Source organism: Bos mutus, chromosome 8, assembly GCF_027580195.1.
Source record: "Bos mutus isolate GX-2022 chromosome 8, NWIPB_WYAK_1.1, whole genome shotgun sequence".
NCBI lineage: Eukaryota > Metazoa > Chordata > Mammalia > Artiodactyla > Bovidae > Bos > Bos mutus.
The window spans coordinates 23845195-23872670 of NC_091624.1; the positions used below are offsets into that span (position 1 = coordinate 23845195).

At 44.6% G+C, this 27476-nt stretch overlaps 1 protein-coding gene across 1 annotated transcript in view; it reads right to left on the reverse strand.

Annotated features, from left to right (window-relative positions):
* Positions 1-26636, reverse strand: part of LOC138988869 (SHC-transforming protein 3-like) — a 94233-nt gene extending 67597 nt beyond the window's left edge. The window contains exons 1-3 of the mRNA XM_070375212.1: positions 26531-26636; positions 26167-26340; positions 24758-25566 (exon numbers count right to left, since the gene is read on the reverse strand). Of these exons, the coding sequence (XP_070231313.1) occupies positions 24758-25213 (456 nt within the window). The 5' untranslated portion in view covers positions 25214-25566; positions 26167-26340; positions 26531-26636. The remainder of the gene's footprint in view (positions 1-24757; positions 25567-26166; positions 26341-26530) is intronic.
* Between the last annotated feature and the right edge of the window lie 840 nt (positions 26637-27476).

Consider the following 27476-nt stretch of genomic DNA (forward strand, 5'->3'; position numbering starts at 1 on the left):
TCAGGTTCTATAGGGAAACTGGCACTTTTGATGTGTTCTCTGGGAAATTCGAGTTAAAGATGTGAGGCATATAAGATATACTATAAACAAGCTCCTGCCTGAGTCTCATCTGTGACCTGGTCAACCATCACTCGATAACCTGTGGGAACCCAAAGGCCCAGGGCAGGCTGTGAACTTCATCTCTTTCATCCAAATCCCCAGTGGTGACCATTGCACCTGAGCACAGACAAGGGCTAACCAACTGGCTTCCCTGGTGGCTCACATGGTAAAGAAGCTGCCTGCAATGCAGGAGACCCAGGTTCAATCCCTGGGTGAAGAAGATCCCCTGGAGAAGGGCATGGCAACCCATTCCAGTACTCTTGCCTGGAGAACTCTGTGGATGGAGGAGCCTGGTGGGCTATAGTCCATGGGACTGCAAAGAGTCGAAAGTGACTGAGTGCCTAATATTCCAGGTCACTTCACTACACACCTACAATCAATTAGAATTCAAATGTCACAGACTTACAGAATGTGTGACAACTTTAAATTCAAGCAAAATTCTGTTCCAGAAATTTTAGGTTTGAAAAATTCTTTAGAATTGCTGAAGTTAGCTGTGGCCCAACCATCTTACCAAATCAACCACAAACATTTGTGTTCAAGAGTAACTTCTCTACAAAGAACAAATCTGCAGACAGTGTGAAGAAAAGGGGACCCTCTTACTGTTGATGGGAATGTAAATTGGTACAGCCACTGTGTAAAACAGTATGGAGGTTCCTTCAAAAGCTAAAACTAGAGCTACATATGAGCCAACAATCTTACTGCTGGGCATGTAACCAGAGAAAAACATGACCGGAAAGGATACATGCACCCTAATGTTCATTGCAGCACTGCTTACAATAGTCAAGACATGGAAGCAACCTAAATGTACATCAACAGAGGAATGGATAAAGGTGTGGTGCATATACAACGGAATATTACTCAGCCGTTAAAAAGAATGAAATAGTGCCATTTGCAGCAACATGGATGGACCTAGAGAGGGTCATACTGAGTGAACTCAGACAGAGAAGGAGAAATAGCATATGACATCCCTCATATGTCGAATCTAAAAAGAAATGATAGAAATGAACTTACAAAACAGAAAGAGACACATAGACTTAGAAAATGAACTTATTGCTGCTGGGAAAGAAGGGATAGCTAGGAACTTTGGGAAGGTCATGTACACACTGCTATATTTTAAATGGATAACAAAGACCTGTTTATAACACTGGAACTCTGTTCAATATTATGCGCCAGCCTGGATGGAAGGGGGCTTTGGGGGGGGAGAAAGGATACATGTATTTTTATGGCTAAGGCCCTTTGCAGTTCATCTGAAACTACCACAACATTGTTAATCAGCTATGCTATGCTATGCTAAGTCACTTCAGTCATGTCCGACTCTGTGCGACCCCATAGACGGCAGCCCACCAGGCTCCCCCGTCCCTGGGATTCTCCAGGCAAGAACACTGGAGTGGGTTGCCATTTCCTTCTCCAATGTATGAAAGTGAAAAGTGAAAGTGAAGTCGCTCAGTCGTGTCCAACTCTTCGTGACCCCATGGACTGCAGCCTACCAGACTTCTCCGTCCATGGGATTTTCCAGGCAAGAGTACTGGAGTGGGGTGCCATTGCCTTTTCCATTAATCAGCTATACCCCAATACAAAATAAGAAGTTTCAAGGTTGGGAAAAAAAGTTTATGGACATAAACTAATCAATGGTGGCAGAAGTCAGAAGAATGGGTACATTTGGGAGGTTCCTGACTGGCTGGGACACAGAAAGCCTGGGAATGTCCTTTAGATCTTTGTCAGGTGCTCTGTAGGTGTAATGTGTTTCTATATATATATGATGTTCGTTGAGCTAAACACTCAAGGTCACATAGTCTACTATGTGGTCAATAAAAAGAACAAAAGATCATTGCTTTTTAAAAAAAATCCTCAAATCACTTTATTTTTAATGCTCATTTTCTTCTGACAATGTAAGTTCCTTGTAGCAAAATTTGGAAAATACAGACAAGCATCAAAAAATGAAAATCATTTCTAATCCACCCACCAAAATAACTTGGCATTATGATACATGTTGTCTGAAGCCCTATGACAACTCAGCTTCTGTGTACTGGCTTATAGGGCAGCTAGCAAGTTCTGTACCAACACCTATCAACTTCAACACTGGTGCTGGGCACTGCAGCCACATAGACATCACTCACCCACAATGAAACCTGTTTCCAATATCCACACTGCTTCTTTCCAGGAGCAAAAACCAGTTGCTGGTAATTACCTTGCTACTCACCCTCCATGACAAACCCATGCTGTTCATATTGTAGCCCCAAAGAAAATCTGCAGAAGTTGGGAAGCTGACAACCCAAAATGGGGACCAGGAAGAGCAAGTGATCACTCCCCAGCTTTCATCCCATCAAATCTCAACCTCAGCTCCCCTCAGGGGCATGTAGAACAGCACTGTACCATCACATCTGCCTCCTGGAACAGATCCACATGAGTTAGGAGGCTGAGCTGACACAGAGCTGGAGTCACAATCTTGTGATATGACAGTACTCTTTCTTGAATAAAGTAAATGAATAATCAATCTCTTTGACTGAAGACAGAGGTCGTCCCTGACTCATAAAACTTTGGAGAGGTGAGCTCCGGATTCAATAATAGGGACACGGATGGCTCAAATAGCAAGCTTTCAGGAAGCCTCTCTCACCTGCTAGGCGCTGAGCCAATTGCCCTACTAATGTTTATTGACTGCACTCTTTCTGACCAGCCCTATGAGATGGTGCTGTAGTCATCCCCACTTCAGACTTGAGGCTCTGATGCACCTCCTCCTGGTGGGCATCACCCTGGGGAATGGACAACTAAGAGTTAAGTAAAGTTGTCACCTGTTCAGAGAACTTGGAGTAATAAAGTGCAAGTGAAAATGTTAGTTTAGTCACTCAGTCGTGTCTGACTCTTTGCGACCCCATGGATTGTAGCCCACCAGGCTTCTCTGTCTATGGAATTCTCTAGGCAAGAATACTGGAATGGGTTGCCATTTCCTTCTTTAGGGGATCTTCCTGACCCAGGGATTGAACCCAGGTCTCCTGTATTGCAGGCAGTTTCTTCACCATCTGAGCCACCGGGGGTACCTGTTGTTAAGTCCAGAGAACTCAGGGTATCTGTTGTTAAGAATAAAGCCAGAAAATATGTTTCCGGTGCAGTTAAAAAAAAAAAAAGTGCACATGAAGAGGAGCACGCTGCAGGACGGTCTGGTGGGAATGAAAGGGTTGAGTGTTGAGAGAGGTGATGACCCACTTTCAGTCTCCCTGTTTTCTTTATTAGATTTTTTTCAGCTCCTACACAAGGAAGAAATTAGCCATTTGGTTCCATAGGCATCCTACGTCTACGTTTCCTTAGCTAGTGTGACAATTCTCGTTTAATCTTTCATCTAACAGAGAAAATTATATTAATACAAATGCCATATAGGCTTTCATCAAAAAAAAAAAAAAGCCAGGATGTCTTTGTAAATGTTAGCTGGTGGCGTGTGTCATCCATCTCATTTACGACGAGGAAGCTGAGTCAGAGAGAGGAAGTATGACTGGGGTTTGGTTAAAAGTAAACCACTGTGCTTCATTTCATCTGAAAATCACAGGCAACGCAATAGGCCACATCTGCTATTCAAAGCAAAGGAAAAGAGGGAAGAAATATTCCCAAAATACCTATGGGTATGACAGCTAAAGCCACGTTATAGCTAATGTATGAAGGAGGCGAAGCTGACCGGCCCTCTTTAGCCTACAAAGACTCCATTCACTTTGACACTGAACTAGCTGTTTGGTCTCAGAAGATACATTCTCTTGCCTGTAGAATTGGTTTTCTTTACTTCCCAACCCCACCTGAAAAAAATAAATAAAAAGATTATTGGACAAGATGGCCCCTGAAGTCTCCTTAGCTCCTCTCTGTGTAGTTGAACCTTTATAGGTGTAGTGTCAACAGCCACATTCTCAGCCCAGCCAGGCTTCTTCTGTGGACCCACTGGGCCTTGAGCTCCAATCTCAGCACTGGGCCTCCGTACTATTGAATCAGACTGTATCTTGATGCCTGGCTTTGTCTTCCATTCCTTGCCACACTCCCTTTTGCCTAGAGCCTGCCTCACTGTCCTGGCTCTTAGTGAGCGGCTGCCAGCCCAGCATCTGGACGCTGACAACTGAGAACCTGGCCAAGCTATCTTAGAAGCCTTGTCATGGCAACCGGATCTCTTGAATCAGCCCCTTCACATTCCTAGGGATGGTGACTTGTATCTTCTTTCTTTTGATACTTGTCAGTCTTGTTAGGCTTATCCATCTTATTATTTTTTCCACAGAATCAGATTTTTGTTTCATGATTTTTTTTTCCTATTGATTTTGTTTTTCATTACATTGATTTCTGCTTTTATCTTTGTTATTTCCTTCCTGCTACTTGATTTGGCTTTATTTTGTTCTTTTTTAGTGTCTTGAGCTAGATACTTGGGTCACTGCTTGGAGAAATTTTCTCTTTTCCAAAGTAAGCATTTGTTGCTATAAATTTCCCTCTTGGTACTATTCTAGCTGTGTCCCACATATTTTGATACGATGTAGTTTCATTTTCATTCCCTTCTATGTATTTTTGAACTTCCTTTGCAATTTGTCCTTTGTCCAGGGATTATTTATAGGCATATTGCTTAATTTTCAAGTGTTTGTATATTTTTCTGTTGTCTTTCCTTAGCAATTTCTAACTTGAATTCATTGTGGTCAGAGAACATACTTTGTATAATTTCAATTATTTTAAACTTGGTTAGGTTTGCTTGCTTTATGGCTTGAACTGTGGTCTATCTTAGTAGATATTCCATGAGTACTTGATAAGAATGTTTAGTTTGTTGTGGTTTCATAGAAGACTCTACAGATGTCTATCCGCCCCTATAGTTGATTATGTTGCTCAGTTGTGTATATCTTTGCTGATTTTCTGCAGAAGGCAATGGCACCCCACTCTAGTACTCTTGCCTGATAAATCTCATGGATGGAGGAGCCTGGTAGGCTGCAGTCCATGGGGTCGAGAAGAGTTGGACATGACTGAGAGACTTCAATTTCACTTTTCACTTTCATGCACTGGAGAAGGAAATGGTAACCCACTCCAGTGTTCTTGCCTGGAGAATCCCAGGGACGGGGAGCCTGGTGGACTGCCGTCTCTGGGGTCGTACAGAGTCAGACATGACTGAAGTGACTTAGCAGCAGCAGCAGCAGCAGCATGCTGTTAGGAAGAGTTCTAATTTCATTCTTTTACATGTAGCTGTCCAGTTTTCCCAGCACCATTTATTGAAGTGACTTAGCAGCAGCTGCAGCAGCTGATTTTCAGCACAGTAACCTATCCATTGCTTGGGGTAAGCTGTAGAAACCTCCATCTATAACTGTAGGTATATACAAGCATTCCTGTACTTGCTTCTGTTACAAGAATTAATTCATAATACACATGTAGCTAAACTATGCTCTTCTCATCCAACAATGCCTTGTGAAATCCAATCAACTATAAAACTCTAACTCACTGTTTTAAACGTCTGCATGTTACTGTGTGGTGTTAATACACCACAACTTATTCCACCATTCTGCTGGGGGACATTTGCTTTATTTTATGGGTAGCGTTATTTTCAGTGATGATTCCGCTGTCCTTCTTAATTGTGATTCTGAGTTTTGATGACCGAGGTTGATGGTTGAAAGTTCACAGTAGTTGTATGGCCTATAGGAGGAGGATAAGAGGGCACAGATGAATCTGAACTGAGTCTTTTGATAAAAGGAACTGTGACTCTGAAAATCATCTGTTTGTAGATTATAACGAATAATCCACAAAGAAAGCCCTATCATCCTTTCTTGGAAAACAGAGCAGCTGTATCTTAGACAAATGTGAATTTACCTCTGTCATGGCAGCATATGAACTAAGGCCCAAATTATCCTTCAGTTCAGTTCAGTCGCTCAGTCATGTCTGATTCTTTGCAACCCCATGGACTGCAGCGCTCCAGACCTCCCTGTCCATCACCAACTCCCGGAGTCTACTCAAATTCATGTCCATTGAGTCAATGATGCCATAAACCATCTCATCCTCTGTTGTCCCCTTCTCCTCCCGCCTTCAATCTTTCCCAGCATCAGGATCTTTTCCAATGAGAAAATTCTTTAAATCAGGTGGCCAAAGTATTGGACTTTCAGCTTCAGCATCAGTCCTTCCAATGAATAATCAGGACTGATTTCCTTTAGAATGGACTGGTTGGGTGTCTTCGCTGTCCAAGGGACTCTCAAGAGTCTTCTCCAACACCAGTTCAGAAGTATCCATTCTTTGGTGCTCAGCTTTCTTTATAGTCCAACTCTCACACCCATACATGACCACTGGAAAAACCATAGCTTTGACTAGATGGACCTTTGTTGGCAAAGTAATGTCTTTGCTTTTTAATGAGCTATCTAGGTTGGTCATAACTTTTCTTCTAAGAACCAAGCGTCTTTTAATTTCATGGCTGCAATCACCATCTGCAGTGATTTTGGAGCCCCAAAAATAAAGTCTGTCACCATTTCCATGGTTTCGCCATCTATTTGCCATGAAGTGATGGGACTGGATGCCATGATTTTAGTTTTCTGAATATTGAATTTTAAGCCAACTTTTTCACTCTCTTCTTTCACTTTCATCCAGAGGCTCTTTAGTTCTTCACTTTCTGCCATAAGGGTGGTGTCATCTGCATATCTGAGGTTATTGATATTTCTCCCATCAATCTTGATTCCAGCTTGTGCTTCATCCAGTCCAGCATTTCTCATGATGTACTCTGCATGTAAGTTAAATAAGCAGAGTGACAATATACAGCCTTAACGTACTCCTTTCCTGATTTGGAACCAGTCTGTTGTTTCATTTCTAGTTCTAACTTATCCAGTTCTAAATGTCCACTTCTTTATTTTTTTAATATTTTATTTTACTTTTTTAACTTTACAATATTGTATTGGTTTTGCCATATATCAACATGAATCCGCCACAGGTATCCACTTCTAAATTATCCTTCAGATCAGATCAGATCAGATCAGTTGCTCAGTCGTGTCCGACTCTTTGCGACCCCATGAATCGCAGCACACCAGACCTCCCTGTCCATCACCAACTCCCAGAGTTCACTCAGACTCACGTCCATCGAGTCAGTGATGCCATCCAGCCATCTCATCCTCTGTCGTCCCCTTCTCCTCTTGCCCCCAATCCCTCCCAGCATTAGAGTCTTTTCCAAGGAGTCAACTCTTCGCATGAGGTGGCCAAAGTACTGGAATTCCAGCTTTAGCATCATTCCTTCCAAAGAAATCCCAGGGCTGATCTCCTTCAGAATGGACTGGTTGGATCTCCTTGTCGTCCAAGGGACTCTCAAGAGTCTTCTCCAACACCACAGTTCAAAAGCATCAATTCTTCGGTGCTCAGGCTTCTTCACAGTCCAACTCTCACATCCATACATGACCACTGGAAAAACCATAGCCTTGACTAGATGAACCTTTGTTGGCAAAGTAATGTCTCTGCTTTTGAATGTCCTATCTAGGTTGGTCATAACTTTCCTTCCAAGGAGTAAGCGTCTTTTAATTTCATGGCTGCAGTCACCATCTGTAGTGATTTTGGAGCCCAGAAAAATAAAGTCTGACACTGTTTCCACTGTTTCCCCATCTATTTCCCATGAAGTGGTGGGACCGGATGCCATGATCTTCATTTTCTGAATGTTGAGCTTTAAGCCAACTTTTTCACTCTCCTCTTTCACTTTCATCAAGAGGCTTTTGAGTTCCTCTTCACTTTCTGCCATAAGGGTGGTGTCATCTGCATATCTGAGGTTATTGATATTTCTCCCGGCAATCTTGATTCCAGCTTGTGTTTCTTCCAGTCCAGCGTTTCTCATGATGTACTCTGCACATAAGTTAAATAAACAGGGTGACAATATACTGCCTTGCGGTACTCCTTTTCCTATTTGGAACCAGTCTGTTGTTCCATGTCCAGTTCTAACTGTTGCTTCCTGACCTGCATACAGATTTCTCAGGAGGCAGATCAGGTGGTCTGGTATTCCCATCTCTTGAAGAATTTTCCACAGTTTCTTGTGATCCACACAGTCAAAGGCTTTGGCATAGTCAATAAAGCAGAAATAGATGCTTTTCTGGAACTCTCTTGCTTTTTCCATGATCCAGCGGATGTTGGCAATTTGATCTCTGGTTCCTCTTCCTTTTCTAAAACCAGCTTGAACATCAGGAAGTTCACGGTTCACATATTGCTGAAGCCTGACTTGGAGAATTTTGAGCATTACTTTACTAGCATGTGAGATGAGAACAGGACAAAACTCTAAAAATATAATATACACTAATCCAAACAATTCCACCAAATTTTTTTCACACGAGCAACGTCTCTCAAAAGTAATTAACAAACTAATACATAAACAAATAGAATCCAGGATATCATGAGATTGGGACTGTTGATTGAGTGAGAAATGTTTAACTTGGAGAGAAGAAAGTAAGGGAAACATTCCTCCAGCTCTCTCAGGCTCTGTAACCTAATAATGAAGATCAGACCTGCAAACGTCAACCACATGGGGGGAAGCCATCCAGTGTAATCCAACAAGGACCAGCGTTAGAATGGTCCCTCCATTAAATAGGGGGCATCCTGACTCTAAGAGGCTAGAGATGGCAGCTGACCTCTCACCGTCCCTCTGACTCTGGCCAACCCCTAGTCAAACACCATGCCTCCTCCCACCTTTAAAGTGTTTCTCACCCTGGCTCTCTTGCTTGAACACCCTCCACTCTTCCACCTACCCAGATCTGGACAGTCTTTCAGGACTCAGAAAAAAAAAATCCCACACCTTCTGTGAAGCCTTTCTTGATAACTCCAGCCACCACTAATCTCTCACTATGCCATTAGAACCTTATTGAACATGATTTTTTTTTTCTTTCTTTTTAAAATGAAGCTGCTTTTCCTTCTCAACTGGATCACAAGTTCCTTTTGTAAAATCACCCTGTACCTCTTTCACAATCCACAATACCTTCCACAGGACAAGGCAAGTAATTGAGTCCTCAGAAAATACTTGTTGATACATTCATTTTCCCTCATTCTTTTTCATAAATCCACTTGCTTTAATTAGAGGTGGGAGCATGTGGAAGTGTTCAGTTTAGCTTTCTGTTTGGAAATGTCCTGGTGACATTTGGTTATACAATATTTTAACTTAATAATAATTATTCATGGCTCTCATTAAAGTTGATTCTCTTATTGAAATCTTTCTGCAATTAGTGTTAGAGAAAAAGCAATATAAAACAGAATTCATGGGTCCCTCTGATCTAGGGAACACCCTGTAAAGACTTTGGATGGGCTATTTCATACATGCCAGTTCACAGAAAGAACAATCATCAAGGGACTTTTAAACAGAACAGAGTTCAAAATGTGCCTCTCTTAAGTCACATTCTTAATCACCAACCATATATGACAGGACCACAGGTCACCCTCCTAACCAGTCTCTGTTGCTCTGTCATACACCCCAGTGGCCTCCAGCCACCTTGATTCCTCCATTTTCACATAATAAATGTTTGTCACAGGCTCTTTACCCAGGGACATTTTGGGGAGAGCCAGCTGACCTCCTTTTCCACAGTGCATGGCCATGTAAACCTTCTCTGGAGAGTGATTTCTTGAAAGCAGGGACCATTGAATTCATGTTAGGTTTGCAGGAGCTCCAGCAACATGAATCTGGCAGGTTCTCACTCAGCATGGATTGAACTGATGAACACAAAGACAGGCCTACAGGGCTGTGGAGACCCTGAGGAGTGACACTAACTCTGCCTCACCAGAGAGACAGGAGGGAACAGCTGCCCGAAGCTCTTGAAAGCTAGCAGAGTTAATGGACTCTCCATCTCAAGGGATATGATTTTGAGAAAACTCTAGGAGACAGTGGAGGACAGAGTAGCCTGGCATGTTGCAGTCCATGGAGTCACAGAGTCAGGCACAACTGAGCGACTGAACAACAACCGAGTTATTCCAGGCCAAGATGGAGTGGACAGAGGAGGCCCAGAGTGGGAAAATGGCCTTGGAACTAAGGCCAGAGTTGCAACTTGTTTGAGGAAAACAAGTTGTTTTATGAGGCTGGAAACTGGAGGGGCAAGAGTTGAAGCTCAAGAACTAAACTGAAGCCAAATTGTAAAAGTCTGGGTGTCATATGGAATTCATTTGGATTAAATTCCATAAGCCAAATCAAGCGACAGAGAGATTTTAATTAAGAAGATGAGATATGCATTTTACAAAGATAAATGACTCACCACATTAAGAGAAGAATACAAAAAATATATATTTACTCACTAGATGCTGGAAACTAACTTGAAAGTTTTTGAAACTAAGATTATAAGAAATGTTTCTTAACTTGTAAAAGGGTATATGACAGTAAATGTCCTCCTTTATAGTTAAGTAAGAGGACTCACTTTGTAGCCAGGAGTGAAAAAGTCACCTTCATCAATAGAATTGATCACTGTTCTCTAGGTCCCACATGTATCATAGGAAAAGATTAATATTAGCTAAAACTTACTGTACTCACAGGCAAAAATATTTGCCCAAATGGAAACACGTGTGTAGAAGAATGTTCATTATTTTACTGGGATAAATTGGAAAATATCTACATGTCTAACAATAGCTGCTGCTGCTGCTAAGTCTCTTCAGTCATGTCCGAATCTGTGCAAGCCCAGAGACGGCAGCCCACAAGGCTCCCCAGTCCCTGGGATTCTCCAGGCAAGAACACTGGACGGAGTTGCCATTTCCTTCTCCAACGCATGAAAGTGAAAAGTGAAAGTGAAGTCACTCAGTTGTATCCGATTCTTCGCGACCCCATGGACTGCAGCCTACCAGGCTCCTCCATCCATGGGATTTTCCAGGCAAGAGTACGTGGGGTGCCATTGCCTTCTCCAGTCTAACAATAGAGAACTGACTAAATAAGTATTAGCACCTCCATATACATGAATATTTGGCCTCTCAGGTGGATATTTGGCTTCCCAGGTGGCTTAGTAGTAAAGAACTGCCTGCCAATGCATGAGACATAAGAAACATGGATTCAGTCCCTGAGTAGAGAAAATCCCCTGGAGAATATGGCAACCTATTCCAGTGCTCTTGCCTGGATTATCCCATGGACAGAGAAGCCTGGTGGGCTACAGCCCATGGGGTCGCAAAGAGTCAGACACGACTGAAGCGACTTAGCACACACGCATGCACACATACATGCATGCAGGTATACTGTGCATGTAACATGTGCATGAATGTTAAGCAAATGCCAAAAAGAAGGAAGCAGAATTATAAATACTAATGCTGAACGATTTCCAAGGCATATTAAATTTTTTAAAAAAGCAAGTCACAGAAAAGTGTATGTAGGATATTTTGCTTTGTGAAACAGAAAGGGAAAAGAAAAGATACAAGAAAGGAAGGTAAAAAAGTGTGCATATGTGTGTCTGGAAACACAAATAGCAAACAGGTGATGGTGATTATCTATGAAAGGAAGAAAATTTGAAGGGAAGGCTGTTGAGAGGACACTCTGAAACATCTAAGTAAGACTATATCATCTTTTTTATTTAATTTAAAAAAGAAGAGTCCTTCCCAAAGCAATCATCGAAGACTGGTTAGTACATTGTAATAGTCACAGCAAGAAATGATGAGGGTATGAATCAGGGCAAAAGGAAAAGAAAAAAAGATTTGAAACCCTGTGGAATAGAAATGATAGCTCAGTGTTTGAACGGATACAATGAGTTTAGGAAAAGGAGGCATTCAAGGATGGCTTTGAGGTCTTGAATTTGAGAAGCACGTGAGCAATGAAACCCTTAACTGAGGTGGGAAAGGTTATGAATTCAGTTTGAGATTTGTTTCATTTAAGGGGCCCTGAAAGAGAGGATGTGCATGTTACATGGACAGTGAACAATACGGACCTGCGCCCAACATATGCCACTGGCCTTTGACCTATGACACGGGTCCAAGCCACCATCACTCCTCCTTATTACCTCTCAACTGTCTCTACTTTTATTCCTGACTTTCCAATCTGTTCTCCACACAGAAGATAGAATAGTCTTTCAGAAAATCTCCAGTGGTTTCCCACTGTACTTGCCTAGTGCTGGCCAGCCCCTAGGGACCCTCCCCTGACTCAATACACTAATTACATTGGCTACTGTCAGTTTCCATCTCCTCCTAGAATGGAACATGCATGCACACACACACTCACTCATGCTTGAACACATCTGCATACCAATTCCATCCATCTTCCTGGATATCTAGGGCTCCACTTCCATATCACCTCCTCTGAGAAGCCACCCTTGATCTCCACATCCTCACCACCAATGTGATCTCCTGGTACTTTCTCTCCTCTGTCTCCACCACTGGCACCAAAAGAGCAGGAATTATGCTTATTTAATCCCCTCTTTTGGAGAAGGCAATGGCACCCCACTCCAGTACTCATGCCTGGAAAATCCCACGGACAGAGGAGCCTGGTAGGCTGCAGTCCATGGGATCGCTAAGAGTTGGACATGACTGAGAGACTTCACTTTCGCTTTTTACTTTCATGCATTGGAGAAGGAAATGGCAACCCAGTCCAGTGTTCTTGCTTGGAGAATACCAGGGACAGGGGAGCCTGGTGGGCTGCCATCTATGGGGTCGCACAGAGTCGGACACGACTGAAGCAACTTAGCAGCAGCAGCAGCAATCACCTCTTTATCCCCAACACATTACCCCAGGATGGGAACTTAGTTGGAGAAGACTCTTGAGAGTCCCTTGGACTGCAAGGAGATCCAACCAGTCCATTCTAAAGGGGATCAGTCCTGGGTGTTCTTTGGAAGGAATGATGCTAAAGCTGAAACTCCAGTACTTTGGCCACCTCATTCAAAGAGTTGACTCATTGGAAGAGACTCTGATGCTGGGAGGGATTCGGGGCAGGAGGAGAAGGGGACGACAGAGGATGAGATGGCTGGATGGCATCACCGACTCGATGGACGTGAGTCTCAGTGAACTCTGGGAGTTGGTGATGGAGAGGGAGGCCTGGCGTCCTGAGATTCGTGGGGTTGCAAAGAGTCAGACACGACTGGATGACTGAACTGAACTGAACTGAATAAAATAATTGGTTAGTAGATTGATGGAGGAGTTAATGAATGAGAAGAGGAACAGAGAGGGTAAGACTGTTTATAAATAATCCAGGAATAAAAATGAGGAGAAAAAGCAAAGAAGAAGAACCTTCACACCAGATGCCAGGAATCTGGGAGACAGGCTGTGAGGTGTCAGCACCAGATGAAGTGGGTTTTTGATTTTATAATTAGGGGGTCATCCAGGAACCTTTTCCAGACACTGTCCACAGGTCAGAAGAAGTCAATTGTCTCATGTTGGCATGAATTAGGTGAAAGAAAGTGAAATGAGGAAGGTGGAGTAGCAAGGGAAGAAGGGATACTTGGAGGGGAATTTGTTTTAGGTGCAAGCAGCCTAAGGAGGGAGGAGGACATGGTAACCCACTCCAGTATTCTTGCCTGGAGAATCCCATGGACAGAGGAGCCCAGAGAGCTATAGTCCCTGGAGTCGCAAAGAGTCAGATATGACTGAGTGACTAAGCATGGCACAGCCTAAGGAGGAGGTCCAATCAGTTATATTTTATAAAAAGTAATACTCAAAACTCAGCACTTCTAAGTATTGTATGACATGTCAATATCATCCACACCCTTAAAGTTAAGAGTCTGCAAAGCTGTGTTACTACACATCTTTTCCCACATCCCATAACTATTTACACCCCAAGAATTGGCAAACTCTGGGAAGATCCCCTGGAGCAGGAAATGGCAAGCCACTCCAGTATTCTTAACTGAAAAATCCATGGACAGAGAAGCTTAGTGGGCTACAGTTCATGGGATCTCAAAAAGTTGGACACAACTGAACATGCACGAACATACACAGCACATAAATCATGCTTTTGTCCAGAAAGCCAGGTGTTAACTTTTCTCAGCAAATCCCTGCCCTGGGAGTCTTAACCAACAGATAGTGCAGGAGTGAGAGAGGGTGGGGTGGGCGGCAGGGTGCAACAGAAATGGGGAATGCAATTAAAGGACAGGAGTTTGTGGATCACACTGGAACATCGGAACCCCCCTCCTCTTAGCCATCATTTGATGATTTTTATTTTCTTCTCCCATGTTAGTGAATAAGTAACTAAGTCACTCTGCAAACAAGATTATTATCTATTATAGGAGTTGCTACTTCCAGTGAACAAATTCACAGCTCAGTCCTTTAGAGAGTGCAGCCACCACCACCTCACAAATAACCATCCTTAAAAAAAAAGCAGTGTTTGGGGACTTCTCTGTGGTTTAGTGCCTAAGACTCCATGTTCCCAATGCAGGGGGTCCTGGTTCGATCCCTGGTCAGGGAACTAGATCCCACATGTTGCAAATAAGAGTTCTTGTGCTGTATGAAGATTCAAGATGCTGAGTGCTGCAACTACGACTGGGTGCAGCCAAATAAATAAATAAGACAACTTTTTAAAAAGCAGTGTTTGGACTCCCCTGGTGGTCCAGTGGTTAAGACTCCGGACTTCAGTGCCGGGGACACAGGTTCTATCCCTGGTCAGGGAAGATCCTGCATGCCACACTGTGAGGCCCCAAAATAATAATAATAATTTAAAAATTTTAAAACAATGTCTCTAGCCCAGAGACCAGGAGGAGAGTCTAAAGGGGGGCTCCTGAAGGACTGAAGCCAGCAGAACCAGACAAGGACAAACAAGGCTGACACGTGCGAGAATCAGGACTTCTAGACTGTGCCCCAGCTTCCATCAGTTACAAGAACATGGACAAAAGATAGGAGCTTCTCAGAACGTGAGCTCAGGAAAGTCCCAAGTGTCTAACAGTGCTTCCTCTGGCCCAGGACTCAGGCCAGCTTGCTCATGTGATAATCAGCTTTTCACACAAAGCCCAGTTTCTGAAAGGGACCAGCCCTAGCTACTTCCACTGTCTGGTAATATATACTCTTCATTCTCTAATTTGCTCAAGGCTACAAACAGAAGCTCACATGAAACGACTTTTTAAAAATCTATGAGAGCAACTCTTAAATTGAGAAAACTAGGCCTATAAATTACTATTATTATTTGCAAATCATAAAGAAAATGCACAGTTTTTCCATTTTAGTAATGACTCCCAGTGGGGCTTCCCAAGTGGCTCACCGGTAAAGAATCCACTTGCCAAGGCGGGAGACGCAGGAGACATGAGTTTGATCCCTGAGTCAGAAAGATCCCCTGGAGAAGGAAATGGCAACCCACTCCAGTACTCTTGCCTGGAGAATCCAATGGACAGAGGAGCCTAGCAGACTTCAGACCATGGGGTCACAAAAGGAACTGGACATGACTTAGTGACTATACAACAACAATAACGCACGGATCTAGAAACACCTGTTTCCCTCCTAGAGCGTCTGTCCCTGGTTGAGAGCCTGTACACAGACACACAAGGGGGCTGTATTTCCACCAGTGAACTTGTTCTGGCCTCTGGTGATAATGTTAGGTGTGACACCTCACGTATCCGGCCTCCACTCTGAGCAAGTGTCAAACCACAGACACACTCTTGCCACTGGTCTCAAAAGTTCCACAGCTCTCCTGGTGTGCAGGGGTCATAGTTCATCTGTCTAATACTCCAGGGTTTTGGTTTGAGGTCCTGCTTGAGGAATTTTTAAAGGTGTCTCCATTTGGTGCCCAGAGAAATGGTAAGAAAACCTGAGATTCTTCCAGGAGATTTACTTAGGTGTTTCTTATCTTTCATCTCCATTCTTCCAGGGCACATGAATCTCTCTAACTGTTTGGGTGAACTAATGGCCATCCTAGATGAGACTCCAAAAGTTTGTGGCTATGCCTGTGATGGTGAATTTGTGTGTTAACTTGGCTAGGCCACCGGGTGCCCAAAGAGGGACCAACAGTGATTCTGGGTGTTTCTGTGAAGGTGTTTATGGATGACTTTAACATTTAAATGGATAGACTGAGTAAAGCAGACTGCCTTTCCCAATGTGGGTGCGTCTCATCCAATCAACTGAAGGCCTGAATAGAACAAAAGACAGACACTCCCCTAGGATAAGAGGTAATTCCTCCCACCTGAGGGCCTTCAAACTGGGATAATGGCTTTCTCCCGCCTTTGGACTCACACTGAAACATTGTCTCTTCCTGGGTCATAAGCCTGCTGACTCACCCTGCGGACTTCTCAGTAATCACATACGCCAATGTCTTGTCACAAATCTCCTCCTATACGTACATCCTACTGGTTCTCTATCTCTGGAGACCCTGGACTAATACACTGCTATAAAAACAGTTTGGGAGAAAACCCGTTCCTCAAACGGTCATCTGGTTACTAAAGAGTCAGAAGAGGGGTGGTCCAGGGGAGCCCGAGCAGGGTCGGTAGCGAGGTACAGCTCCCACCCCATCCCCTGGGGGTGCCCATCAGCAGTGCCTCTTGGAGCCCAAAGTCAGCACCTTTAAAGAAGAAACCACAAGGGCTGCCCTACTGTCTCTGTGCTGGGGACCGCAGAGTCGAATGCAAGGGTGTCCCAGGGCCTGTGACCCTGAACATGCTCCGCCAGATGTGGAAGCACAATGAAACCCAATCCTGCAACTTATTCATCAGAACCTCGAGTTCTGTCTGAGCGCCCCAGCCCTGCACCATTCAGGAAGTGGGGGAGGCCATGAGCTGGCAGCTGGAGAAGCTGACTCGGGTACCTGAGGGCTCATCAGACCATCCTCTCTTTTTTTTATGTTGATGTTTTGTATGCTCAGTGTGTGTTTGAAAATCTCCACAGCACATGTTTACATTTTATAAAGAAAGGTTGATGGGACTTCTAAGACTCTACCCTCCCAGTGCAGGGGGACTGGGTTCAGTCCCTGGTCAGGAAATCAGGTTCCACTTATGACAACTGAAAGTCCGAATGCTACAGCTAAAGATCCCACATGCTGCAAATAAGACCTGGGAGCAGCCAAACAGTAATAACATACATTTAGAAAAAAAAAAAAGAAAGGTGTACAAAAGAAGCAGGTGAGAGACATCACAAGGCTGCAGGACTGCCAGCAACAGAAAGTGGCCCATCAGTGTCTGGGCTTAGAGTCCATGACCGTGTTTCTCTGCGGGCCCTGGGACCCATCAGATAATGGGTTCCAGGCCCCAGAGGCTGCCTTTCTCATTATTGCTGCCTTACAGATTCAGCATTAGGGGACAACCATCTCTCCCCCCATACGCCCTCCTCCCCGGGGTTGGGGGAGGGCAAAGGTCCTCTCCTGCTGAGCAGGCTGTGGGGACTTCTGCTTGAACAGGTCTCTGCTCGGTAACATCAGTGTCCAAACCGAGGCCCGGAGGGAAAGGAAGTAAGGAGTATGTGCCAAGTCCTAGGAGGGAAAGGGGTCTTCAGGATCTGACCTGGTGCAGCACAGTGGTCGCAGCAGAACCCGAACTGTGCATACACACTGAGTCCACCTCCAGGAGGGCCAATGAAAGGGCTGGTTCTTCACCATGAAGAACACTCAAAAAACAGTCACCTTTTCATGGTTTCATCACCAGAGATAAAAACGTTGTTTCTCCCTCTTTGGGGGAGAGCATAAGAGACCCTGATTTTATAGTGTTTCTGCTGAAAACAGGTTAGGGGCTAGTTTTCCCTCAACAGAGCTAGAGCTGTGCTGTGGTTTTTCAAAAAAATTTTAAACAGAAGATTTTTATATGGGCAAGCGGTATTAGAAATGCTGAATATTTGCAAATGCAATAGGATTGAACCTGGTCTGTGAGGCTGTTTAGACTGCCAAACAATTATGCTTAATGGAATTTGATAAAATAAAGTTTGTCAGAAGGGTCCCAGCAGAGAGGCTGGGTGAAGGCTAAGTCCCACTGAGTCTGTGGAGTTGGTACAAATTTAAATTTCTTAAAATTTGAAATCAAATCTTTGCAGATTTTTTGCCCATTCAATAGACAGAAGTGAGGAAAGGTTCTTCTGAGGGGCTTTTACTTTAGCAAAACAACACATTTCAGAAAAACTAGGATGGCTTCAAGTCAGCTTGAAAGTAAGCAGCTGGGACCTCCCTGATTAAGATTCTACACTTCCACTGCAGGGGACGATAGTTCAATCCCTGGTCAGGGAAGTAAGACCCTTCATGCCAGGTGGTGTGGCCAATAAATAAATATAGAAAGCAAGGAGCATCATAACAACAAGCTCTTTGAACATTCTTCCTCAGAAAGTCATGGCTTGGAAGGTTTCAGGTACTTTGAAGCTGCTGAGCGTCAGAAACACCAGTAATAAGGTGAGTCTCCTCCCCTTCAACTCTCCCATTTCTGCAGCTTCTCTTCCGGCACCCAGGTTTCCCGACAGCTCCTGCAGGAGATGAGACCGTGGCTAGAAATGGAGATCTCAGCTGGAAGGTGGTGGAACTTGCCAGACCTCTCTTATCGAGAGGCAAGGCAAGTGTGAGCCCAGAGTCTGAGGGCCAAAGACCAAGGATGCCCTGAGTTGCTATCACCTACCAGAGCAAGGGCAGAGGCTGATCCCAGCCTGAGGCACTGCAGAGTCAAGAAGATGCTCGAGGAAACCAGTTCCCCAAGGACAGCAGCAACTGGTCCTCTCCTCCCAAGTGCATCACAGGTATGCATGGCACCTTCTCCCCACCAAGGTGAAGAGAACAGCCCTGCGTGAACCATGGAAACTCAGCCTTTGACCCAGCATCTTGTTGGAATTCAGTGGTTCTCGTGGAGATTCCTGGCCCTGGCCCTCCAAGTTTAACTAGTGTCTTTCTGTTTATTTTAGGAAAACAGCACCAATCCTAGCGCTGGGAGGCACAGACTGATGCTCTCTGTGTGTGTGTGTGTGTGTGTGTGTGTGTGTGTGTGTGTCTATGTGTGTCTGTATTTGTGTGTGATTAGTTGCTCAGTCATGTCTGACTCTTTGCAACTCCATGGTCGAGAGCCCACCAGACTGCTCTGTCCATGGGATTTTCCAGGCAAGAATACTGGATTGGGTTGCCATTTCCTCCTTCAGGGGATCTTCCCAATCCAGGGACTGAACCCGTATCTCCTGTGTCTCCTGTACTGGCAGGCAGATTCTTTATTGCTGAGCCTTTACCGTTGAGCCACGTGGGAACCCCAGACTGACACATATCAACGGGTTATTGTCTCCACGCTGGTGGTGGTTAGGGAAGTGGCTAAACCACATGGGGACAGAATGATTTGTTGTTTTTTGGTGGTTTTTTTTTTAACCTCAACTGAAAATCAATGCTTATGAATTTGCAGGACCAAAAGCAACTTGCGCAGCTGCATGTGCACACACACACACACACACACACACACACACAAAGCCAACATCCACCCACTCAGCAGGACATTCTTACACTTAATTCCTCCCACCATAAAGACATTCTTCATCCACTACACATTGTAAATTTTTTATGTTAAATTCAATTTTTTTCTTGTCCTTTACCCAGGAAATATGCCCAATTGATCATTTTTTTGCATTTCATCTGAAACTATCTTTTTCTGAATTAATTCCATGTAACTTTATTTGTCTTTGGGTATTTTCGTTTGAAGTGTTGAATCCTCACTGTTCTTCCCCCTGAACCCTATGCAACTTTCTGGGCAGTAGCACCATGGGGTCTGGTCTTGGCCGCAGCCACCCAGAAGGCACGTGACCTGGGGAAGCACAGCCCGACACCATGGTGCAAGCCGGAGGCCCCTTTCTTCCAAATGCACGAGGTTCAGGAGCAAAGACCTGCCCCAGCCATGACAGGCTGACCTCTTGAGCCCCACACTCTGAGGTGGCCAAATGGATCTGGGGTCCTGGTGTCCAGGCACCCTGCAGATTCTCCACATCCAGGCCATGTTCCTGCTCGGAGACACCACAACCAAGTGAGGGGCGGCAGGCTTCACACACCCTTCAGAACAAGCCAGTTGGCTGGAAAATCAGCCTCTTACATGTCTTACATGTCTGTTGCCCAAGTGTCCCATTATCACAACTTTCCTTAAAAGATATTTCTCATATATGACAAATATGACATATATTCAAAAATAAAACCGAGTGGGAACGTAAAGGAGCAAGAAGTCCACTCTTTGTAAGATTTAAGTTTCACCAAAAGCTTATCTTTCAGAATTATTTTCTCTTAAATGTGAATGTAAAAGTAATGAATGAAATAATCAGGCATTTCTGGAAATATAACATTTACTATTTTCTAATGACCCTGTCTGAAGTCATTACAAGTTGTCTACTCAGTATGTGTGTATGTGTGTGTATGTGTGTGTGGTGTGGGATATGTGTATATGTGTTTATGTGTGATGTGGTGTGTGTATACATACACACATTTCACACATCTGCTATACTTGTGTCACATAAAAAAAAAAAGAGGTGTCATGCTTTCCAGATCAAATAAATAATTTTGTCTAATCTCACAAAAATTTCTTAAACTGTTTTTCAAATCATTTTGACAGTTTACATATAAGCCATGCATTCATGAGATTTTTCAACAATTTTAAGAAAAAAATCAACTTTTAAAATTGTGTTCTATATCAAGGAACAACTTACTAATCTAGAATTAAAACAAAATTCGATCAATCCCACCACAATACTATATCATGGCTATACATGAAATAACTTTGTTGGTGACTGTTTAATATGACCTTACTTAGCTCATAGTTATCAAAAGAATACAGTGCTAATAAAAGAAAAAAGATTGTAGATACTTTTTCTAAGAATAAATTTAAAATACTTTTAAAGACAGTGAGGCAAGTGAGAAAAAAATACCAATTAAGAATAAATTTTAGAGTAAGAACAGTTAATAAAGACCACCTATAAAAAGCAATAGAACATTTATAAATAAAATGAATAATTCATACACCCTAAATATCATCAGAGTCACAAATGGGAGAAACAAAATAATTTTTAAAGAGCTTCTGTAAAAACAAGGCTTCATCCCAAAAGAAAAACAATCCAGCACTTCAGGAAATAATTCAGCAGTTCTCTGATTATTAAAATCTCCTATAAACAGCTCATAATGTGAAGCTATTGTCAGTAAAGACCCAGCACCACTCTTTGCAGACCAAAACCTTGGCTGTCTGAGGGGGCTGTCACAGGATTTAAGGGTGAATAACCTACTTTCTCTGGTGGCTTTCCTATTGGCTCAGTCGGTAAAGAATCTGCTTGCAATACAGGAGACCTGGGTTCGATTCCTGGGTTGGGAAGTTCCCTTGTCAGAGGGCATGGCAATCCACTCCAGTATTCTTGCCTGGAGAATCCCATGGACAAAGGAGTCTGGCGGGCTACAGTCCGTGGGGTTGCAAACAGTTGGACATGACTGAGTGACGAAGTACAACCTACATTCTCACTGGGTTGCTGGTGATCAGCAAGCATCTTGACCTCCTGATTCTTGCTGTGGGCACTCGGGTCAGCCCTGAATGTGGCCACTTCTTATCCTGATCCTGTTTTGAGCCTGTGGTGTCATGTGCTGTAAAGCGAACTCTTCTTCTACAGAACCCTCCCACTGAGGGACAACAGCTAACTCAGGTGTAGCCCACACAGTATTGCCTTCCATCAGGGGTGGTCGAGGCTGAACCTCAAGACAAGCTTGCTTCAAATGACTCTTTCACAACAGCCAGTGGCTATTTTAAAGAACTGACCCCCAACTGTTCTTGGCTATCTTTCCTTCCTAAACTGTTCGCCCTGCGGATCTGTGTGTAGAGCATCCCAATATTGCCTTTGGGACCTGCTAAACATCAGTAGCAGCCCCCACGGGCACTCAGGCTCCTCGCCAGCTTGGATTTCTAGGCAATAGAATTTGAAAGTGGGCAGCAGTGTCCTCCATACTTGTCTCTAGGCCTTTTAAGCCCAAATGTAAAATAGTTTTAAAATAGAATTATAATGAAAATATCCATTGCTCTTTGCTGTTATGATTTTCCTTTATCTCAAGGACATACTTTCTTGTTCTTTTCCTTTTGTGTCACCAAAAAAGAAACACACACACACACACACACACAAAACAAAACCCAGTGTCAGGCATACTTAGGCAGGTACAAAGGTACCACCAATGGGTGTCCTGAAGTAAACAAACACAAACCTGAACCCTTGCTCATTTGCATAATCTCATGCTGTTATTAACATCAGATTCAAGTGAAGGCACGAAGGACAAATTAAACGTGCTCTGAGCCTGGAATTCTACTGCTGCTCAGGTATTACTATTTTTAAATTTCAAATCCTTCATTAATTAATATTACAACCTGCTCTTCAAACAATTTGGTGTTTCCTAATTGATACACCAGACATCTATATTTTACAATGTCCATTTTTATGTAAGTAGATTACATTGAAATGTTTTTAAAGAATAAATCTGTGTGCAATATCCTAATATTGTCTTTAGGTAGATATGTCTGTGAGGCAGGAAATCTATAATTATACAGCAGATGAGTCTTCCAGGAAACTAGAAAACATTTGGGGTTTTCCTTAATTTAGACATACATTTAAATCAAAGAGAATAATAACAAGTTCTCTCCCAAACTCCAAGCCTTTCGATTCTGCTGTTGATGTACAAGCAAATTATAAAGACTACCTCTTTTCTATCTACCAGAGATCTTTCAAAGTAAGGACACCAATAAAACTATTTGCAAATCAGCCAATAATACCAGGTTTCTTTCTTTCTTTTCTTTTTTTAGTTTTGTGATCTTTCAAGAAAATAAACTCACGGTTCTAAACTCAACAAGGGCAATTCAGAAATGTGCACTGACAGAAGGCCATGTGATGCTGTGAATCAAACGTGCGCAGAAGAAACTGTCCTTTAGTGTCTGGACTCCTTTGCTGTGTGATTTCAAACTTCTCCAGGGAAACCTGAGCTTATATTCCTGTGACGCCACCATTCACCACTGAAGATGGACCAGGCGACAGCAAGGAGCACTAACCAGGCATGCTATGTGCCCCCAGGTCACTACAATCCTTTGGCACAGCAAAATGACCCCAAATCCAGAAGGCTCTAGGCAGACCCAGCCTTTCACTTATTTGAGTGCTGCTCTTGCTTTGGGGTTGAGGGAACCGGATGTCACAACCTAATAGCCCAGCACAGTAGACTAGTTTTCTTCGGCCACAACTGACATTTAGAACTGGATGTCAGCCTTCATCCTTCAAAAAGCAAGAGTAAAGCCCTAAGCAAAGCAAGTTATTTTTTTAAAGGAAACTTTAGAGACTTAAGTTTCTAAAATTCTCCCTCCATTTGGAAACTACCCTCTATGTTCAACATGACAGGTATAAAAACCTTTGCCAACATCTGTCTAACATGGTTCTTTTTTTTCTTCAGATAGCAATTATACTATATTACACATGCCACAAGTAATATACTCTGGCATCACTTCTTAACCTCAGCGTTGTCAGGGGTTTTCTTGTTTGGTTTTGTTTCTTCTTTTTTCCTTTTGTTTTCGGCTCCTGGTTATATAACTTAAAGAAGGCATACAAGAGGAATATTCCTTTTCTTTTACAATAAACTCAACCAGCTGTGCATACTGTATGTTGATCTTCATCCCTTTTGTAATATACATGATTAATTCACTCTCAGAAGCTAAGAATGAAGATTAAATTAAAAAGGAGACTCAAAAGGAGAACAGGTCCATTTTTAATGCTGATGATCTCATTCCTTTTGTTAGTACTTTTGAGATAGTTAAAGATAATCCACAAAGTCAACTGTTTCCTTTAATATTTGGTTCAAAATTATCAAGATATATTTTGCCAGGGGATGTGGTCTGTAGAATTTTGAAACTGGATCTGTAGCCAGTAAGTATTAATATCCACTAAGAGCCTGCAGGTTTCTCAGTGTGATTGACAGCACCGTGGGGACAGTGTGCATTTCATTTCTCTTAAAACAAAAAGTCATGTCTTGGAGTGACCAGTCTGAAATAATGTCATTTTGGCCCCTTTCCACTGTCTGGAGGCTGTCTGCCCAGCTGGAAGAGCACTGTGGTGATCCTCTGCTGCCCAACGACCAGAAGGATGTGATAAGCATGTGGCAGGCCAGTGGAATACTGCCAAGTATTTGTTCTTTAAATATCATAGAATACTTGCATAAGAGAAGAATTTTGTGGACTACATCAGGCATGGTTGTATAATTCTCTGTGTTGGAGGAAAAAAAAAATCTACTTTCCAGCCTGTGGCTCAGCTTCCTTTAGCCTATTTAAAGGGAAGGCCAGTCCCCAGGGAAAAACAGTCCCAAATTTCCTTCTGCTGCTGTAAACCAAAGGAGGTATAGAAGGAAAGGCAGAAACCAAAGAAAACCTTGCTGGCTAAGAAATTGCTACCTATCTCGTATAAAAGACAGTACTTGGGCTGCACTGCAAGAAGCTGGAAATTCTTGCTGAGGGAAGAAATGAAACCATCTACCCTGCCGCCTGGGGCAAACACAGAAGTAGTGACTCCACCTGCCTTTCTCATCGCAGGGACTGCCCAGTTCTTCCAAGTGTGTACCCTAGGCAGACCTGATGCACAGTTCCCAGGGAGAGGGGTCCATGCCGAGAGGGGTACTGGCCGGACACATGGCAAAGCTCGGTGGCAAAGGCATGCCAAAGGAGCGGAGCCAGGGGAAACCAGGACAGTGAGGTCACCAATTTCAAAGCTTCTCCCACTGGATGCGCAATGGGTGCGTTTTCTGAGCTGGGTCCCCTCTGCCAAACGAACTGGCTGCGAAAAAGTGCGCACCCCCGGGCCTCCAAGGCGACCCACTGTGCCGGACGCCTCTGCGCCCGGGCTTTCCCACCCGGCGGCCGGCGCCCGCACCCACCTTGACGACGTAGGTGACTCCTGCCCCCAGCACCTGGTCGTTGGCGTGCGGGGCGCGGGGCGGCGGCTCGTCGCCGGGTCGGCCCTTCCTGGCGGCGCGCATGGCCGGGGCGCGGGGGCCGGGGGGCGCGCTGCCGTCCGGGGCGGCCAGGCTGGGCGCGCTGCAGCTGCCCGAGAGCCGCGCGCCCGCCCGCTCCCTGGCCGCCGACAGGCCGCGGAGGCCCGAGCTGGAGAGTTTCAGGTGGGACACCTTGTGGAGCAGGTGGCCCAGGCTGCCCGGCCCATCGTCGGGCGCCCTGCGCAGCGCTTCTCCGGACACCAGGTAGGGGGCCGCCGCCGGGGCCGCGCGCGCCGCCGAGACCTTGCCACCGCCGCTCACCGACAGGTTGTGCAGAAGGTCATCGACCGATGTCACCGAGTCATTCCTGAAGCGGTTGTACTTGGTGCGTGGAAGCATGCCCCTCCGTGGGCTCGCCGCATCCGCCCGGGCGCTGCAGGTGCCGGCCCCGGCGCAGGCTGCCGCGCATAGCAGGCGAGCCGCGGTCCCCGGGGCGGGACGGAGCGGCCGGGACAGCAGGCTGGGGGGCGCGAGCAGCGGCGCCGGCCTCCCACCGCTAACACCCCGCACGGCCGCGGCCGCGCAGCCCCGGCCCCGGACTCGGCTGCTGAGGGCGGTACGTTCGCTTTGCAAAAGTCATAGTTTCCTCTGCTGCGCGCCCAGCTGCTTGGGGCTGCTCACAGCAAAAGCATGACTCACTCCGAGAGGAGACCCTTCTCAACAAAGGCTCGGTGAGCACTGCAAATCACTTCCTGTAGCAAAAAAAAAAAAAAAAAGAAGAAGAAAAAAACCACATACACCCACTGACAGCACACTAGAGCCAATCAATTCTCAAATTTCCTTTCTCTACCTTCCCAGACATTTCCTTCCAACCTTTGGTTTTTCACCTCCCCTTTCCCTGCCCCCTCTCAGCATCTATGCCAGAGGTAAATACTGTTCTTTCAAATGAACTTTCTGAAACCCATTATTCTAAGCTAGGGTTTTTTCTTCCCTGTTCAGCCCATCTGTGAGCCTAGAAAAGTGTCTGACGGTGCAGCGTTAAAATGTGACGAAGGATTTTTAAGAATAAGATCTTCAGCGGATCCTCATGAATTTTGATTTGGAAAGCAGCAGGAATTCTTAAATAGCCAAAAAGAAAATATTCATTCCCAGGTGAACATAAAATATCAATCTCCAAGGTTTTTTTCAAGTCAACAGAGCAGCCATGACAAGAGTCTTTGTGGCGATGCAGTTCCTCCCCCTCCCAGGAAAAAAAAAAATCTGCGTATGAACTTCTGCCCAGAGCCACTGAGGGTCTCTTCCCTGATAATTTACAGCAGTCTTTCTCAGCCAGGGTTAAGCTGAAAACCTACTTCTGAAAAAGAAGAGTGTTTCTTTTGATGAATGGCAACAAGCTCCAGAAATCCATTCCAAAAGGGGGGCTGTGCTTGAAGCTTTATTCCAACTGAATGTGTTCAAGCTCTGGAGAAATGCCTAAGAAACGCTACAGATACATTTCAATATCCCTTTGGTTGCTGCTTGCAACCCTGCAGAAAGAAAGAGAAAAAATGCAGCTGCTGTCAGTACACTGATCAAGCCCGCCGAAAGATGCCTTGTTTTCAGGAGTCAGACACCGGCTGCAAGTGAAACACACAGGCCTCCTTGCTGTCCGCGGAACAGAGCACTGACCCCCTCCACCCCACCCCAGAAGGTCTGCGGAGACGCAAACCCACTGACCCCTGTCACCACGGGCTCTGCCGGTCTTCATCGGTCTTCATCGGTCTATTGAGAGAAGCTGCCCTTCACAGTGGAACGCTTTCGCTCCCTGTCCAAGTTTCCCGTCTACTTCTATGCAAAAAATGAATTTACCTCTAGCACGTTATCAGATTAGCCTTAGTCTTCTCACACCCACTGCTAGACATGTGACACTTGAGGCACCCAGCCTTGAAAAGCTTTATGGAACAGGGTGTGACGAGTGCCACTCAAGGTGGGCCAGGTGAGGCCCGCTGCGGGGACGCAGGAGCGTGGAGAAGCGGCAGCTCCCCTCCCAGGGCCGCAGGCCTAGCCGAGCAGCCGCATGGCACTCATTTTTTTTCTTCCCCTTGCTGGCATAGCAACAGCAAATGCACACTCCAGAGATGGTGGTGATGGGTATCCAAGTCCCCCCAGATCTAAAGCAAAACTTCCCTATCATTCCCAAACCGTGATCTTCATTAGAAGCAGACAAAAACAGCAAAATGTGAATGAAATGCTGTTTGTGTGAATGAAAGGGCTAGCGAGCGAGCCAGCGTTTCTGTGAATGAAGCCGGGCCTTGCAGCCGGCGCCAGGCAATCCCCTGGTTCCAGCGGCCTCAGCCAATGAGCAGCCGCCCCGATGACTCATTCAACAAAAGCTTGCTCAATAGTGGAAGATTCCATTTCAATCAAAGGCGGGATCTTTCATCCAACAGCAGTGTGGGAAAAAAAAAAAAAAGCCTGATTACAAAGATGTAGGGAGGAAGGAGACGGCTGTTATGATGAGAGGAAAAACTAGTTTTTCCAAGGAAATTCAAGATCCACTGGACAGGTATGAGTGCGAATAGGACTGCCCTCTTGGAGGTGAGCTATGCCCTAAAACTTTCATTCAGCCATTCATTTACATCAAGAGCAATCATGAATGTGCCATTCTGTTCAGCATTTATTA